This window comes from Hemitrygon akajei, chromosome 31 (assembly GCF_048418815.1).
Source record: "Hemitrygon akajei chromosome 31, sHemAka1.3, whole genome shotgun sequence".
Lineage (NCBI taxonomy): Eukaryota > Metazoa > Chordata > Chondrichthyes > Myliobatiformes > Dasyatidae > Hemitrygon > Hemitrygon akajei.
In genome coordinates this window covers 6,881,777-6,899,749 of record NC_133154.1, presented here as the reverse complement: position 1 = coordinate 6,899,749, position 17,973 = coordinate 6,881,777, and the positions used below count along the sequence as shown (strand labels likewise).

General features: G+C 38.2%; 1 protein-coding gene across 11 annotated transcripts in view; it reads right to left on the bottom strand.

Annotated features, from left to right (window-relative positions):
• The window catches only part of LOC140718971 (activating transcription factor 7-interacting protein 1-like), a 158,406-nt gene that overhangs the window by 52,345 nt on the left and 88,088 nt on the right, over positions 1 to 17,973 (bottom strand). For all 11 annotated transcript variants that reach the window (XM_073033268.1, XM_073033277.1, XM_073033272.1 and 8 more), the window contains one exon: positions 773 to 888. In XM_073033268.1, coding sequence (XP_072889369.1) covers positions 773 to 888 — 116 coding nt within the window. The remainder of the gene's footprint in view (positions 1 to 772; positions 889 to 17,973) is intronic.

Below are 17,973 nucleotides of genomic sequence, written 5' to 3'. Positions count from 1 at the left end.
GATATTTCCATCTTTAATATCTCTATTTTTTCCCTTTCAGGGTTCTTTTGAAGACCCTGACCTGGAGTTACACGCTTACTTTGGTTCTTTGTGGGAGTGGGACCCGCTCTCGGGGTTTCATGACTGGCTGTTATTCGATATGCCAAGGATGTGACCTAGGAGATTAACTCGCCTTCGGAGATCTGGGATCTCGTGGCTCTAGAGACAGGCAGACCAAAGGTCGGTGTCTCTGCAGGAATCTGGTCTGTCGTGGGAGACAGAAGATCGAAAGCAATGAGCTGGCTGCTAGCTGTGTGCCCAGATACCCGAGTTCTTTGGCACAGAGCTCGGGGAAAGAGACCAAATGGATTTTTAACATTGTAAATCAGCAAGTTGTTTGTTATGTCTCCTGTGAAACGGAAACACCTCTTTCTCCCTTTGGGATACTGCAAGTCTGTGCCTTTGCCACATGCTTGAGTGCTTGGCGGTGGGTGCCAATGCTTTTTGTTTGCGGGTGGGGGAGGAGGGAGCTGGGGGGGGGGTGCTTTGGGGTTCTAACATTTAACTCTCATTCATTTTTTGGGGGTACTCCAAAAAATGGTTCGTGGATGGTTGTGAAGAATAAGTATTTCAGCATGTATGTTGTATACATCTCTCTGACATTAAATGTACCATTGATACTGTGATTAAATGAAGACTCACTGGGCACCAAGCACAAGAATCATATTTTACAATATTTACTGATCGTATAAACTTTAAACGAAGTGGCAGAATGAATCAAGAGCTGTTTTACCTGCGACATTGCACATTGCCAGAAGAACAAACGGGGGGATTGAGAGATTTGCTGGGAGAGTTGGGTTGTGTAGTCTGAACTCCAGGTGATTGCTGAGGTATCGAGATGGAAATATTCTGGGAAGAACAGAAATTAATAAAAATACATGTTCCCAAGTTGATATTCTATTCCTAAAACACGAGCGAATCACATTAGTTTCTGGGACATCAATGGTTCATTTAAATAACTTATACCAGCTGCCCTTAACAGTATCCAGTTGGTTTGTGAAGAAAAGCAGTTCTAGTATTAATGGATTTGAAATGACCAGCCTCTCTGCTGCCCACCAAAAAAAAACTTCTGCTCTTTAACAAAATTTATAGAGGCATAGATTCGGTATAGTACAGGAGGAAATCAATTGGTTCCCGAGTCCACACTGGCTCATTGTCCACTCTTTTTTCTTAGGCTGAAAGTTAGGGGTTTCTCTCAAATGCCACATCAATTTACCCTGGAAAGTCTTGATCAACTCTGCTTTCACCACACTTCTGGACACACACACATCCCAATTATAATCACTCTGCATGAACATATTTTCCACACATTCCGAATCTTCACTCTTAGAAGTAGTGTCCAGTCCTCATACTCTGATGGGTATAGATATTTTAAAAATTATATATATTATATATATATATTTCTTATTGTAAGTTTTACTATTTTTTATGCATTACACTGTACTGCTGCTGCAAAACAACACAATTTCATGACACATACCAACAATATTAAACCCAATTCTGAGCCTGAATTCTCTAAATGTTGTAAACTGTTATACTTCTGAAACAGTTATTTTATCCACTAGTGTTTCATTTCTCAGGTTTAATTAATGTCAAAGACTAGAATTCGTAAAAAAAATCATCGTGACAAACTGGAGAGCAAGGGCAGCATGCATCTACTCTATGCCAACGTAGTTTTATTCAGCAGAATGAGGGTATACTGAAATTAATGCGCTAATTTAAGACTTCAGAGTTGCAGATCAATAAAAAGTGGGAATCTGCAAAGATATGGAGTGTTCTGAACAGAAATGCACACACAAAAAAATGTTTACATACAGAGATGTTTACTGCTAATGAGGCTACCAGCCAAATGGCAAATAACTGCTGTGGACAACATCCATGAAACATAAAAAGCTAAAGAAAGAATGTTAAAGAATATTAAATGATAGTGCATTTATCATATGGCAAAAATGTTCACATTGAGAGGACACAAGCAAGTCAATATATTAAAGAGCATTGGTGCAGTGATCTTATAAATTCTTTTCTCTCCCTGGTCAACTGAATAACATGATATACAGATAACTTCACTGCAAGTGACAAGTGTTAACTCAAAGTACAAAAGCAGTTATTAAGTTTCTTTCCAAGTATTCTGCCCTGTGAATGCTTGGCATCTTTCAATTCCACAGCTGCATTCTTAAGTCTCATTAGCACATCAAACCTTACCAGATGGAACAAAAATACATCCATTCCCAAAGGAACATTATGTAGAATTAGAACTGAGAAGCACAACCATGCGTTCTAAGAATCACAATGTCATGTAACACTTTAATGATTTCCTGTAAAGAGGAACTACAATTGATTAGTAGGGGTGTCGAAGGTTATGGAGAGAAGGCAGGAGAATAAGTTTCAGAGGGAAAATAAACCAGCCACAACTGAACAGTGAAGCAGACTCGATGGGATGAATGGTTTAAGTCTGCTCCCATGTCATATGATCTAAAATACAGTAGCACCAGGAGATGTACAGGAGTGGAACACAACTGAGAAATACTTTGTGAACAGATCTGCATAATAAAAGCAGAATCAATTATAGAGGATTTCCACTTATTATTTAATATGCGATACAAGCCTTTAATTAACAGAAACACCACAATTCTGATAACAATGAAGAATTATGGAAGATGATCAACTTTTGTGAATTTGGTTAAAGTCAGAATACAGAACAGCCTTTGACTTCTTAGCTTGGAGGAACTGTTGATGTAATTTTTCAGTTCTCAGGGAACCCCTGCATAAAATTTATTATATCTACACTCAAAAGTCAACCTTTTTTGAAATTAATCTTTCTTTCCCCTTCAAAAATATTAAAAACTCTTAAGACAAACATAACAAGTTTCTTTTAAAGAACCGGCTTAAGCCAAAATGGGATTTAATTTTTCTAAAGGTAGGCTCAGAAGATTTAATTTAAATAAAGGTTGTAAATTGATTTTAATTAATGCTATTTACAATATGCAAATTTATTTGCAATGTTGAAGCAGTGTGTTGCAACAGTATCAGGATTTTCTCTTTTTTTAAAGAAGAGAAACGAAACCTCTCATGGAACCAATCATTGAATGGGACACCATCAGTACAGATGCCAACACAGATCCTCCAAGACAGACCTTTTGTTTCCAGATATGAACACCAAACATTAAATATATCTTGGCCTTTGTTTCGGGCTGCTCTTTGCAACAGAAATTTTTTTTTCATGAATTTCACCATCATTTACAATGAGCAAAGGCATGTTTGGAGAAAAAAGGGTGCAGAATTTCATGAAAAGAACACCTCTCCAACTGTTAAGCATGGCGGTGGATCAATCATGCTTTGGGCTTGTGTTGCATCCAGTGGCATGGGGAACATTTCACTGGCAGTGGGAAGAATAAATGCAATTAAATACCAGCAAATTCTTGAAGCAAACATCACACTGTCTGTAAAAAAGCTGAAGGTGAAAAGAGGACGGCTTCTCCAACAGGATAATGATCCTAAACACACCTCAAAATCCACATTGGACTACCTCAAGAGGCACAAGCTGAAGGTTTTACCATGGCCCTCACAGTCCCCGGACCTAAACATCAGAAATCTGTGAATAGACCTCAAAAGAGCAGTGCAAGCAAGACTGCCCAAAAATCTCACAGAACTAGAAGCCTTTTGCAAAGAATGGGCGACAATCCTCCAAACAAGAATTAAAAGACTCTTAGCTGGCTACAGAAAGCGTTTACAAGCTGTGATACTTGCCAAAGGGGGTGTTACTAAGTACTGACCATGCAGGGTGCCCAAACTTTTGCTTTGGGCCCTTTTCCTTTTTTGTTATTTTGAAACTGTAAAAGATGGAAATAAAAAAAGTAATCTTGTTTAAGATATTAAAGAAATGTGTCATCTTTAACTTTATGCCTTTTGGAAATCAGGACATCTTTTACTCGCTCAGCTATTCACAGTAACAGAAAATCTGACCAGGGTGCCCAAACTTTTGCATGCCACTGTATACCGATTTTTAAAAAAGTTTTCTACTGTTTATGATTGGGTTGAGTGGTTCTCTGAACTTGACAATCCATTTGCAAAAGTTTTGTCATAGTACGAGGAGACATCATCAGCACACTGTTCCCTTTTGGAGTGTCCTCCGAACGCTTGGAACTTATCAATCAGTTGATTGGTTGTCATTACAGAAACTCCACTGTGACATAGGGAGGGAGGTCTTGTGACTGGTTGCATGAAGAACTCTGCGCTGTCTGGAATTTTGCCTGCATTGACTTGTATATGAGATTGAGAACTACATGTCTGTTTATAGAATTGTTTATGGAAAACCACACTTCTAGGAATTCTCTTGCATGCTGTGCGTTTGCTGTTTGTCCTCGGCTGGTTGAAAAGTATGGTCTCACATCCATAACAATTCATAGGAATCCTAGGAAAACCTAGGCTGAAGTGTTCAGTACTAGTCACAAGCTCTACTCCTGAGCACTGGCTTCATTCTCTCTTTGCCATATCTTTAAACAAAGTAGTCCATCCATTGGTTTCATATTTGACTGATGTGCCATTGCTCAGGCAACCCAATTCTGCCTAATGTGTGTAGATTACATTACTTATAGTACTAATAGTACAAGAGGCAAACTAAAAAGCCGCCAGAAAAAGACGAGCACCAACACATCATGATTACAAAAAATACTTTGAGAAATGAACAGCATCCACAGCTTCGCTCCTCATTAATCCTGAATTGAGATGGCAGAGAATGCGATAAAATGTTGGTAGAGAAGAACTCTGTGATACAATAAATGTTCAGAGAGAGAAAGAACAGAAATTGCTTAGACATTAAATGCAATGCCATTCCCAATCCTGCAACTGCCAGTAAGAAAGTGAAAAGCTATCACTAGGAAAATGAGTAGTGCCAGAGCAGCCCAAATTCTGTGGTTTTGAAGATTTTACGTATAGTTTTTTTTTGGTGGGGGGAGGATGATCTGGATGGCAATTGCAAGGCCATTCCTTATTGCCTGCAAGCCATGTAGCTTTCTGAGGATATTAATGAACCAATTACACGGGATAAATCTAGATTCACAGGGTCCAAACTGGACACTGACTACAGATTTTTTTGACAAGACACTTGTGAACTAGATTGATTTTTACCACAATTTGATACTGTCTATGATCATTACTAGGCCTAGTTGTTCTCTATCTCCCCCACAGTTTGCAATCATTGCCTAGTTACAGTGGGACTTTTATTTTTAATTGATAAAAATTTGACACCAATATTATCATGAATTGATCTTGAAACTTTCATCCAGCATCAATAAAGGGTCAACTATATTGACTTATGGAGGTTTAAGCAATTAGTTTTGCTGTACAACAATTTCTGCTGATTTCAGCGGATATGAAATCTTTCAATAGGAATAAAATTCAGCTTCTAAAATAAAAAGCCAGTATCCAACAATATACAATTTTCACATGGCATAGGGGTATGGTTTGTCAAATTAAATTGTGTGCTATCCACCCCTGCATCAAAATTCAAAATCAATATATAGAGTTATAATGCTGAAGATGACAACATAAATATTCTGCTGGAATGGAAGCTGAATGTTCATTCCTGTCCATATATTGGATTTCTGCTGAAATTAGCATAAGTTATTGGACAGTAACACTAACTGCTTAAGCACCCCCCCCCCCCCCCCGTCAATAAAAATAACATTCAGTGGTAGCCACTTTATTAGATATGTTCAAGGTCTTCTGCTGCTGTAGCCCATCCACTTCAAGGTTTGGTACATTGTGTGTTCAGAGATGCTCTTCTGCATACCACTGTTGTAACGTAATGTCACCTTCCTATCAGCTTAAACCAGTTTGGCCATTCTCCTCTGACTTCTTTCATTAACAAGCTATTTCGCCTACAGCAATGCTGCTCACTGGATTTTTTTTTGTTTTTCACACCATTCTTTGTAAACTCTAAACCAGTAAAGCACGTGCTACCGGGCTGCGAGGAAACGATATGAGTCAGCTACACCTTTCCTCATTCCGTCATGTCCACTGTTGAATTTGAACACATGCAAGGTCATCAGTCGGTCATTAACCTACAACCACTTGATAAGTAAAAAACAAACATCGCTTGAGAGTTTCTTTGGAAGAGGTGGTAGGGGACATAAAAGGCCTAACAATGATGATAACGCAGAGACAGCTGAGGCCGAGACTGCAAAACAAAGGAAAGTTTCCTTCAACAGAAAATATGACGAGACGTACACAAAATATGGCTTTAATACAACTGGCGACTCGCACGCTCCAAGCCCCCTGTGTGTGACGTGTGGAGACAAGCAGTCTAATGAGGCAATGAAGCCCTCAAAACTGCTACGGCACCTTGAGTCCAAGCACCCTGCACTTAAAGACAAAGCTGAGTTCTGAGCAGAAAAAATGTGAGGAAGCAGGACAGAAGCAAGCGCTGAGAGCCACCACCTCTACAAATGCTGCTGCTCTGAGAGCGTCGTACTTAGTGGCCAGCCGTATTGCTAAGGCTAAGAAGCCTTTCACTGTTGGTGAAGAATTGATTCTGCCTGCTGTCAAGGAGATGTGCCCTGAACTGTTGGGAGAAGCTGCAGCTAACAAGATGGCACAGGTTTCTCATTCAGCTACCACAGTTTCAAGGAGAATCGATGACATAGGAGAATCAATGACATAGCGGAGGACATTGAAGCACAGTTGTTGGAACGGCTTAACGAGTCCCCATGGTATACTATCCTGGTCGACAAGTCTACTGATGCCGACAACAAGGCAATACTGCTGGTTTACGTGCGATATACATTTCAAGACGATGTGCACAAGGATATGTTGTGTGCACTGCCGCTGCCAACTAACACAAATGGGGCAGAATTATTCAAGTCTTTGAATGACTACATGTCAGGCAAACTGGACTGGTCATTCTGTGTTGGAATATGCAGACGGGGCTGCAGCTATGACTGGACGGCTGTCTGGTTTCACTACCCGAGTCAAAGAGGTTGCTCCTGAATTTCAGGCTACACACTGTGTCAAACACAGGGAAATGCTGGCTAGCCGAAAAATGTCACCTAATCTTAACAGCGTATTGAGTGACGTTGCTGAAGTTATCAATCACATCAAAGCAAAAGCCCTTAACTCACGTCTGTTTGAGCAGCTTTGCGAAGAAATGGATGCAGAGCACGAACACCTTCTCTTACACACTGAAGTCAGATGGATATCAAGGGGCAGAGCCCTAGCCAGGGTTTTTGAGTTAAGAGAGCCTCTTCAGAGATTTCTTTCAGGAAAAAAGTCACCACTGGCAGCACACTTCAGTGACAAGGAGTGGATAGCAAAACTTGCTGATCTGTGTGACATCTTCAACTTGCTCAGTGAACTAAATTTGTCACTTCAGGAGAGAATGACAACTGTTTTCAAGTTGGCAGATAAAAGTGTCTGCTTTCAAAGCCAAACTGGAACTGTGGGGACGGTGAGTGGACAGGGGCATATTTGACATGATCCCAGCATTAGCTGGGATTTTGGGAGAGACTGAGGCTGCACCGTCCTTCTCACAGCTGGTGCGCGATCACCTATGTTTGCTGTTGCCAGAATTTGAGTGTAACTTCCCAGCCGCAAATGACCCAAGATGTGCAAAGGAATAGGTCCGTGACCCATTTGTGAATGTCCCCGGTGAATCATCCATGTTAGCACGGGAAGATCATCTTCTTGAGCTTGCAAATGATGGTGGGCTGAAAAGTATGTTTGACATAACATCTCTGCCAGCATTCTGGATCGAAGTCAAGGCTGAATATCCTGAGATAGCCACGAAAGCGAAGCGGGGTTTTCTGCAATGAATGCAACGGAAACTAAATCGCAGAATAGACTGAACTTAAGGAACCCCTTTCGAGTATCGCTGTCTCCCATCACCCCTCAATGGGACTGTCTTGTTGCAGGGAAACAAGCCCAGGGCTCCCACTGATTCAGCAGTATTGGTGTGTTGCAATGATTTTATATGTTCATACGAGGAAAATATGTGCTGTGTGTTTAATATCCAAACGTTACTTAAAATGTTACAATGCTATTGACTTTTAAATGACTAATCCCTATATTCATGTGAGGAAAATATGTGCTGTGTTTAATATTAAATTCATTAGATAAACACTTTTAGAAATGAAATTGAGTGTATTCCACATAAGTGACTTATAGTTGACTTATCACCTATGTTCTGGTCGTGATTAACACCCCCCCCCAACCCCCGTTCTGAGAAACTCAATCCACCCTGTCTGGCACCAACTGTCAAAGTCACTTAGATCACATTTCTGCCCCAATCTGATGACTGAACAACAAATGAAACCTCCTGACCATGTCTGAATGATTTTATGCATTGAGTTGCTGCCACATGATTGCCTGATTAGATCTTTGCGTTAACAAGGTGTACAGGTGTACCTAATAAAGTGGCCAATAAGCATATAGTGACCTTACATTGATGAAAGCTTCAAGGTTGATATTACTGTGAACTAAGTGTAAAATTTCAATTACTATTTTAATGGTATCACCACAGCTTTTATTTGCCTTACTCAAACTGACAGTGTTTAGACAGAATACATTCATCCATAATTCTGCAGACCTTATGAACAATGTATTAGAATTCTTCACACACACACACACAAACTAAAGCAGAATTTAATGTTACCACATAATACTACAGTATCAATTTACAATGAGAGCATTAAGTATCCATTTTTTAAATTTCTTATGCAGCAAATTCTGTGGACACTGGTCCTGTTATTATTCAAAACAAAAGCTAAAAGTGGTTGCCAATAAGAACAGTGTGAACAGTTCATAAGCACGAGATTCTGTAGATGCTGGAAATCCAGGTCAGGCAGCATCAATGGAGAAGAGAGAGAATGCCAGAACAGTTCATGCCTGTTTTGCAAACAAAATGATGTCATGGAATAATCCTGGCTCCACAAACTCAGCAGGGATTTTCACCCAGGATGTGCAACTTTTTGACACAAACTACCCATCTCAATTTGCTACTAAATCTGTATATATAGAAAAACTTGTACCTCTCAGAAACCTAAGTACTGTACAAACAAAAACAAAACCAGATCTTGTAACTAAATTTCATCTCTGAAGTACACAGCAGTTTTAAACTGTGTACTTGTTTAATATCCAACAAGGTTTTACCAAGTATTTTGTGTTTATGCCAGGACAATAACTTGTCTTAGGCTTTGAGAAATGTACTGTGATTCCATTAAGTAGATTTCCATTGACCAAGCATGGATTGCTCACAAATGTGCTTCCTCACAATTAGTATCTCCTACTGTGTGCTCAACGAGAATCAGGGAGGAATCACTTGAACTAAATCATTCATCTTTTGCTTTAAGTTTTATAATGTGACTATACGTCTAGTGTTTGAATAAGTTCAGTTGAGGATGCTGGTTCAAACAACCATTTCCTAATCACTCAAAATCTTTACTAATAAACTCCTCAATAGGTTCTCCAACTACTTAAATAATCAGCATGCCCTCACCAACAACTACAAAAATTGAGAAGGGTGATCAAATTGCTTTTAAATAGCAAGTTTTAACATCACCTGACAACTCAATACTTGACAAGCTACTTCATATAAAAATTACAGTCTTATATAGTGATCAGTCCAAATTCTGTTCACATCTGGGTTCCCCTGATGCAATAGAACAGATGTGAGCTGCTCACAAGGCTATCAAGTAAAGTTAACCGTTTTCAATTACTTCTGAATGCATGTACTGAATGTTAATTACATATTTCATTGATTTGGTAGCAAGACTCTAGAATATGGTCAACATAAAAATGAAATATTAACAAATAATTTACCAGTTGTTATTTCCTTTCTAAATCTACAATGAGAGTTCAGCAAGTTGGATGACTGCAAATCCAGTGCAGCCAGATACAATGTAATATACAATTATCAGTGAGTATTCTTGAGGTAAAAAATGACAAAGGCCAGTGATTGGATGAGCAGCAAATAAAAGTTATTTGATGGTTATCTGTACCACTAGTGATGAACAAAGGACTGGTGGCTGTTACAGAACAACTGCAAGGAGGCCCTAAGTTCAGCCAACTGTCCAGTCTAATATCAGAGAACCAAATTCTACTCAAATCTGTTGGAATCAAACATGCCTACATGTACACAAGAAATTCTGCAGATGCTGGAAATCCAAAGTATCACACACAAAATGCTGGTGGTGGGTAGGAAAAGTAAAGAGCTGGAGAGGAAGTAATCTGATAGGGGAGGAGAGTGGACCGTAGGAGAAAAGGAAAGAAAAGGGGACCCAGGGGGAGGTAATATAGATAGGTGAGGAAGTAGTAAGAGGCTAGAGTTGGAATTAGAGGAGGGCAGGGGGAGGGATTTTTTTTAAACGGAAGGACAAGTTCTCGGGAAAGATATATGACTGGTAGTAAGTCTGGGTGAGTACATGGTCGAAGAGTCGGAGGGCAGCAGAAATCGAGGGGGAGCAGCAAATTGTGCATTTTTTAAAAATATTAAAGTGTAATAAATTTATATTGTGGGAAGCAATGAAGGCATATTTGAGAGGTCAGATAGTAAGTTATCCTTCTAAAATTAAGAAGGAATATATGATAGAAATAGATCAATTAGAAAAAGAGATTACAAAATTAGAAAAAGAATCTCAAAGAAATATGACAGAAGAAAAACAAAGACAACTTATTAATAAGTTACAATATAATACACCCCAAACATATCGAACAGAAAAAGCAATTATGAGAACTAAACAGAGATATTATGAACTAGGTGAAAGATCACATAAGGTCCTTGCACGGCAGTTAAAACAGACCAGACTTCTAAAACAATAAATGCAATTCAAACAAGAGTAAATAAAATTACTTATAAACCTTTAGAAATTAATGGAGCTTTTAAGAATTTTTATTCTGAGTTGTATAAATCAGAATCACAAAATGATAATGTCAAGATAGAAATATTTTTATCACAAATAACTCTTCCAAAATTAAATACGGAAGAACAGAAGGGATTAGATATGCCTTTAACATTGAAAGAGGTCGAAGAAGCCCTAGGATCATTTCAAAGTAATAAATCTCCAGGAGAAGATGTTTTTCCGCCTGAATTCTATAAAAAGTTTAAAGATTTATTAATTCCTCCTTTTATGGAGTTAATACACCAAGTGGAAAGAACGCATAAACTTCCAGAATCTTTTTCGACAGCTATTTTAAAAGTATTGCCAAAAAAAGATAGAGATCTTTTAAAACCAGCATCATATAGACCTATTTCTTTATTAAACACTGATTATAAAATAATAGCAACAATCTTATCTAACAGATTATCTAAATGCTTACCAAAATTAGTACATATGGATCAAACAGGATTTATTAGAAATAGACAATCGGCAGATAATGTAACTCGGTTATTTATTATAATTCATTTAGCGCAAAAGAGGGAGGAAATGAGCGTGGCAGTTGCTTTAGATGCAGAAAAAGCATTTGATAGATTGGAATGGGATTTTTTATTTAAGGCATTGGAAAAATATGGATTAGGAGTATCTTTTATAAAATGGATTAAAACCTTAAATACTAATCCCAAAGCTAAAGTAGTGACAAATGGTCAAATTTCAACACCATTTCAGTTAACAAGGTCAACTAGGTAAGGTTGTCCATTATCACCTGCTTTATTTGTGTTGGCGATAGAGCCATTAGCTGAATTACGTAATTAGAATGGACCCAGACATTAAGGGTTTCAGAGTTAATCAGGAAGAATACAAGATTAATTTATTTGCTGATGATGTTCTCCTTTATCTAACAAACCCATTGCACTCGTTGCGTAAATTATCCTATAGATTAGAAGAAAATGGGAAAATATCAGGTTATAAAATAAATTGGGATAAAAGTGAAATTTTACCTCTTACTAAAGGAGATTATAGTCAATGTCGATTAATAACCCAATTTAGATGGCCGGCAAATGGTATAAAATATTTAGGTATAAGAGTTGATAATGACATAAAGAACTTATATAAATTAAATTACTTACCACTATTGAAAAAAATTCAACAAGATCTTGATAAATGGATGGTATTACCAATAACATTAGTAGGTACAGTAAATACCATAAAAATGAATATATTCCCTAGACTACAATACTTATTTCAATCACTACCAATACAACTACCCCAGAAGTTTTTTCAAAAGCTAAATAAATATGTGAGGAAGTTTCTTTGGAAAGGTAAGATGTCAAGAATATCGTTGGAAAAATTGACATGGAAATTTGATCTAGGAGGGTTACAACTTCCAAATTTTAAGAATTATTATAAAGCAAATCAACTTAGATTTATTGCATCTTTTTTTGAGAAAGATAAACCGAAGGGCCTGTATTGTGCTGCAAGTTTTCTATGTTTGAACCCCATTGTGATTCAGAGATGTGACCATGTACCTCATTGAGGAATATTTCTAACATTCAATCTACTTTTAACTTCTGTACACAAATCAAACCAGAGCACAAGGAAGCCAAATTAATTTTCCCCAAATAATGCCTTTTACAATGTCCTGAGGTTCACTGTGTCATTGAATGACTGAGGAGTTCTACTAGCTGAGCATGTAGTGTAAAAACAGCTAGATACAGTGGTTGCAGCTCAAAGTTAAACAGAATAATTAGTGAAAAATGCAGCTCTAATGCTGTATAATCAACTGCTTATTCTTTGTAATAGCCTGGCATTCTTCATTCCTCTTTGTCAACGTGAACTCCGTAGCAGTTTCCAATGCACTCATGCACTAAAAACACAACCACATTACAATTTAGTCAAGCTGTCTTTTTACTCCCACCACCAATGCCATACAGATACCTAGCTCTAATTGGAAAACTTAGCACAATTTGATGCTCATCTGGTGCATACATCACATCACTTTGGTTATGACAATGCCTGGGTGTGCTCCTGTTAAGATCCAGGACGTTCTACAACACATTGAAAAAAATTTCAATGCAATTCTTTCAATATGCATAGTCCTTGTTCCTCTACCAATGCTGATTATATAATGGTTAGGAAACACAATCCCCTGACTTTAAGGATATTTAAATATTTATCTTGCAAACAAACTCCACACAAGACAGCTGTCCAATCAAACGAGTAGATTTATTTAGCAGAAGTTCTAATTGCATCTTTATAGCACAACCAGAATTACAGACAGATGTGATACTTCAAAACAAGATCACATTACCTACAATGTATTCTTTAAAGATATAAAGCCTTTTCAAATAAAATAAAGAAAAACTAAAGAAGAGTTGAGCGATGGAATGTGTGCTTCTTTTCAGTCTTCATAATTATTTACATCTTTTACCCATTAAGTGAAATGTAGTGCAATGGACAACAAAATAACAAGAAACCCATCCTTATGTACATCAGTGTAATAATTCAGTTACCTGCTGATGGTACTACAAGCGCAGCAAAGCATCTAATTTTCCGAGCACCACCAGGAGGAAATGACCACTGCAATTCTAAGGATGAAGGTCACAACTGTTGCAGCACAGTGTTGGTTCTGGAAAGCAATCTAGAATTCCCCCTCCACCCACCCCTAGTTCTTTCTCCACAACCCTGAAAAAATTGCTTAGCTTTATATATTTATCCAATCCCTTGATTAATCATCTCAGTATCTTTGGGATGTAAATAACAGCAAATTTTGCAGTAGCCCAAAAATCTCCAAAACCAGTAAGGACATAAGTTTTATAAACAAAATATAAAAGTTTCAAAACAAAAGCATTTCATCATACTCATCTGTGTGCATTCAGTGTATTTTGTGTATGAACAATTAATTCACTCAAATCTGGTACTACGTTCCAACAATCTAAATAGATTCTACAAATCTTCTACGATGAACACACAAGTAAAGAAACCAGCAATGAAAGCAGTAAATTTATGCTCATCACAATCCTCTCCACTTTTTCTTTTGACTTCATCTCTCAAGACATTCTTTTCTTTCCTTGCTCACACAGTGCGCCTACACTCCTCTAACACTCTAAACAACAAACTAGAAAAGACTCATGTTCAGATGATCATTCCAGTGTTAAGCAGATTATTATCTCTTGCAATCAGATAGGTTCAGTCCTTTTTCTGGATTTGTAGAGTTCCTTAAATACTACAGCACAAAAGTAGACCAGTTGGCATAACATCTAAATCCATCTGACCAGGTCTAATGCCCTCCTAATTTTCAACATTTCCCTTTAGCAATCTACTGTATAATTCAAGGTCTCCCACAATCAAAGTTGGGAAGTTAGCAATCCTCGGTAGTTCTGTATTTCAGTGTGAAATAGAAGGTCTTTTGAATTGATGCTACTCGGAAAGTAATCCCACACTTGCACTAAATTTTCCTATAACCTATTCTGACTACATCCTACTAGTTACCTACACACTAAATTGTTTCTGTAACTTGGGAGGAAACCATGAGTGAATCCACCCCTAGGCTACAAATGGTACAAATATTATACAGAGTTCAGGACTGAGGCCAGATTGCTGCTGCTATGAGGTGGAAGCTCTACTAGCTGTGCAAATGTAGGCATCAGTTATCTTAGGTACACTATCATGCAGTTTTATAAGAAATCGGCTGGTAAGTTGGTCCAAGCATTTCGGAGAACCTGCCACAGTTCTTTCACAGACGTTGGCTGTCTCTCCAGGTAGTCCCAGACAGCCTTGATGATGTTGAGATCAGGATTCTGTGGAGGCTATACCATTTGTTGCAGAACTCCTTGTTCTTCTTTTCGCTGAAGATAGTTCTTTATGACCTTAGTCATGTGTTTGGAGTCATTGCTCTGCTGCAGAATGAAGTTGGATCCGACCGGATGCTTCCTTCACGGCACTGCATGATAGATGAGAATCTGTACTTCGCAGCATTGAGGATTCTATTAATTCTGACCAGATCACCAACTCTATTTGCAGAAATGTAGCCCCAAACCTGCAGGGAACCTCCATCTTGCTTCACTGTTAGCTCTAGCCACTTATCCATATAGCACTCTCCAGCTTTCTACGGACAAATTGCCTCTTGTTTAAGCCAAAAATTTCAAATTTTGACCCATCAGTCCAGACCATCCGCTGCATTGCTCAGCACCTCAGTTCTTGTGCATAGGTGAGTCTCTTGGGTTTGTTTCCACTTCAGGGGAATGGCTTTTTGGCAGCAGCTCTTCGAGCACTTCTGACAAGACTTCTCTGGACTGCAGGGGGGTATACTTGTGTTCCACTGGTTTCTGTGAGGTCAGAGCTACTAGTGGTGCTGGACTCCTTACCACTTAAAAGGATGTCTGTTTCATGTATTTCTCAGCTGCTGCACTTAGTTTCTGTAGCACACTACTGTCCTTCTGGTCCTCAAACCATGTCTCTTTCTTTGTGCTTTCTCAGAAGAGCTCAGACAGCACATCTTGAAATTCCTGCCTGCTGCAAGATTTCTGCTTGGGAGAGATGTGCAGGATGACCATCTTGTGCCTTGCTGCCAAGCTCACTCTCGCCATGGTGTAAGAATCGATAATTTGAAGATTAAACTGTCACATCTCCTACACCCTGACCTTTCAGTTTGGTTGTCTTCGCCCAGTTTGATTCCTTCCACACCTGTTTGTGATTCAGTTAATCTGTTTAATTCAACTCATTATGTCATTGGTCATTAGCACCTGTTTGTTATCTTTGTTTAATCATGCACTGGGCTATATATCTACATGTGCCCAAGACTTTTTTGCACAGTAGTGTAGAAGGCATATATCGAGCAATACTTCCCACAAAAATAAGCATTTCATTATTTTTATCTATACACGATCGGAATAATGAAGAGAAACTCATTACAAACTGTGATATTAATTCAAAATCCTGGAAGACTTTTACATTGTGCTCAGAATCACTCAGATGCATGCATCATTTTATTATTGAGATAAGTTGTTCCTGCATAAAGGCAGATTTTTATCATAGCACAGACAAATATGAAACTCCCATCAACAATTACAATTCTCAGATTCCATGAAACATTGATTACAAATTTGCCTCTTTTGGAGCTCTGATGAACATCAGCTACAAGACATTCTTGTTGAGTGATTTTGTTTATACACATTTCATATGCATTACTAAGCTGTAAGTGGTAAAACCAATTCGTGGAAAACATATTTTCAACAAGCTTGAAAATCTTGTATTAACATACATCATGGAACTATTCTAATATCGGACTTCTGTCCAATTTTATCCCTTTTTAGATATGAATAAAGATTCAACTCCACCAACTCCACCCCAGGTAAAAAAAGGTTTACACTTGGCCTTTCTTTCCATTTCTAGCCAGGGGAGAAGCATTCAATAACTTCACCAGAAGTAACACATTGGTAAGTAATATTTGTTTAAAACAAAGTGGTTAAATAACTATATGATTGCATCAAGTTATGATATTTTATTTCTTCTGCTCTTATTGATGACCGATAATCCAAAACCAATTTAAATAACAGAGACTGGTTGAAATAACCCTTCTTAATTTCCCTTACATAATCACCCCTTAAAAACAAAGGATCTTGGGATTACTCCTTCACTATCTACTAAGAAAAATGATAAATGCAAGTTATTTTGTCAACTGCAGTGCTTGTTTAATCATAAATAGGGTAGAATGTATAAATATTTGACAACGAGGCCCGCCCCACAATGTAGCCGAAGGGGTAATTAAGGACACCTCATATCCACTGAACATCTGCTCATCATGGGCAAACTGTAGTTTTGCTTCCAAAATGACTGAATGGCAACTTCAACCTTTAACATCTTTGAAGTTTATGTTCCAGTGTTGTATGAAAACTCTCATCAACCCCAATTTAATTTGCCACTCAGATCTTTGTAAATAAATACATCTCCACAATATTGGAACAGTGAAAGAAAACACCGAACCAGGTTTTACAATGGATTTTAAGGAATTTCTGTGAAATCCCCTGATTAGGACTTCCTGTGCCTCCGGATGTTATTTCCACACTACATGGTAAAGAGCAGTAGCTGAACATTTGTTCTTTCAGGTTTGATCCAACATTCAATATAAACAAATTCTACAAACCCCATTTCCAGAAAAGTTGGGATATTTTCCAAAATCCAATAAAAACAAAAATCTCTGATATGTTAATTCACGTGAACCTTTATTTAACTGACAAAAGTACAAAGAAAAGATTTTCAATAGTTTTACTGACCAACTTAATTGTATTTTGTAAATATACACAAATTTAGCATTTGATGGCTGCAACACACTCAACAAAAGTTGGGACAGAGTTAAAATAAGATTGAAAAGTGCACAGAATATTCAAGTAACACTGGTTTGGAAGACTCCACATTAAGCAGGCTAATTGGTAGCAGGTGAGGTATCATGACTGGGTATAAAAGTAGCGTCCATCAAAGGCTCAGTCTTTGCAAGCAAGGATGGGTCATGGCTCACACCTTTGTGCCAAAATTCGTGAGAGAATTGTTAGTCAGTTCAAAATGAACATTTCCCAATGCAAGATTGCAGTGAATTTAGGTCTTTCAACATCTATTACAATTACAGCTACCTGGGCTCGGGAGTACTTCGGAAAACCACTGTCACTTAACACAGTCCGTCGCTGCATCCAGAAATGCAACTTGAAACTGTATTACGCAAGGAGGAAGCCATATATCAACTCTATGCAGAAACGCCGGCGAGTTCTCTGGGCCCAAGCTCATCTCAGATGGACCGAAAGACTGTGGAACCATGTGCTGTGGTCAGATGAGTCCACATTTTAGCTAGTTTTCGGAAAAAACAGGCGTCGAGTTCTCCGTGCCAAAGATGAAAACGACCATCCTGATTGTTATCAGCAAAAGGAGCAAAAGCCAGCATCTGTGATGGTCAGTGCCCACGGCATGGGTGAGTTGCATGTATGTGAAGGTACCATTGACTCTGAGGTGTATATTAGGATTTTAGAGAGACATATGTTGCCATCAAGGCGACGTCTCTTCCCGGGATGTCCAT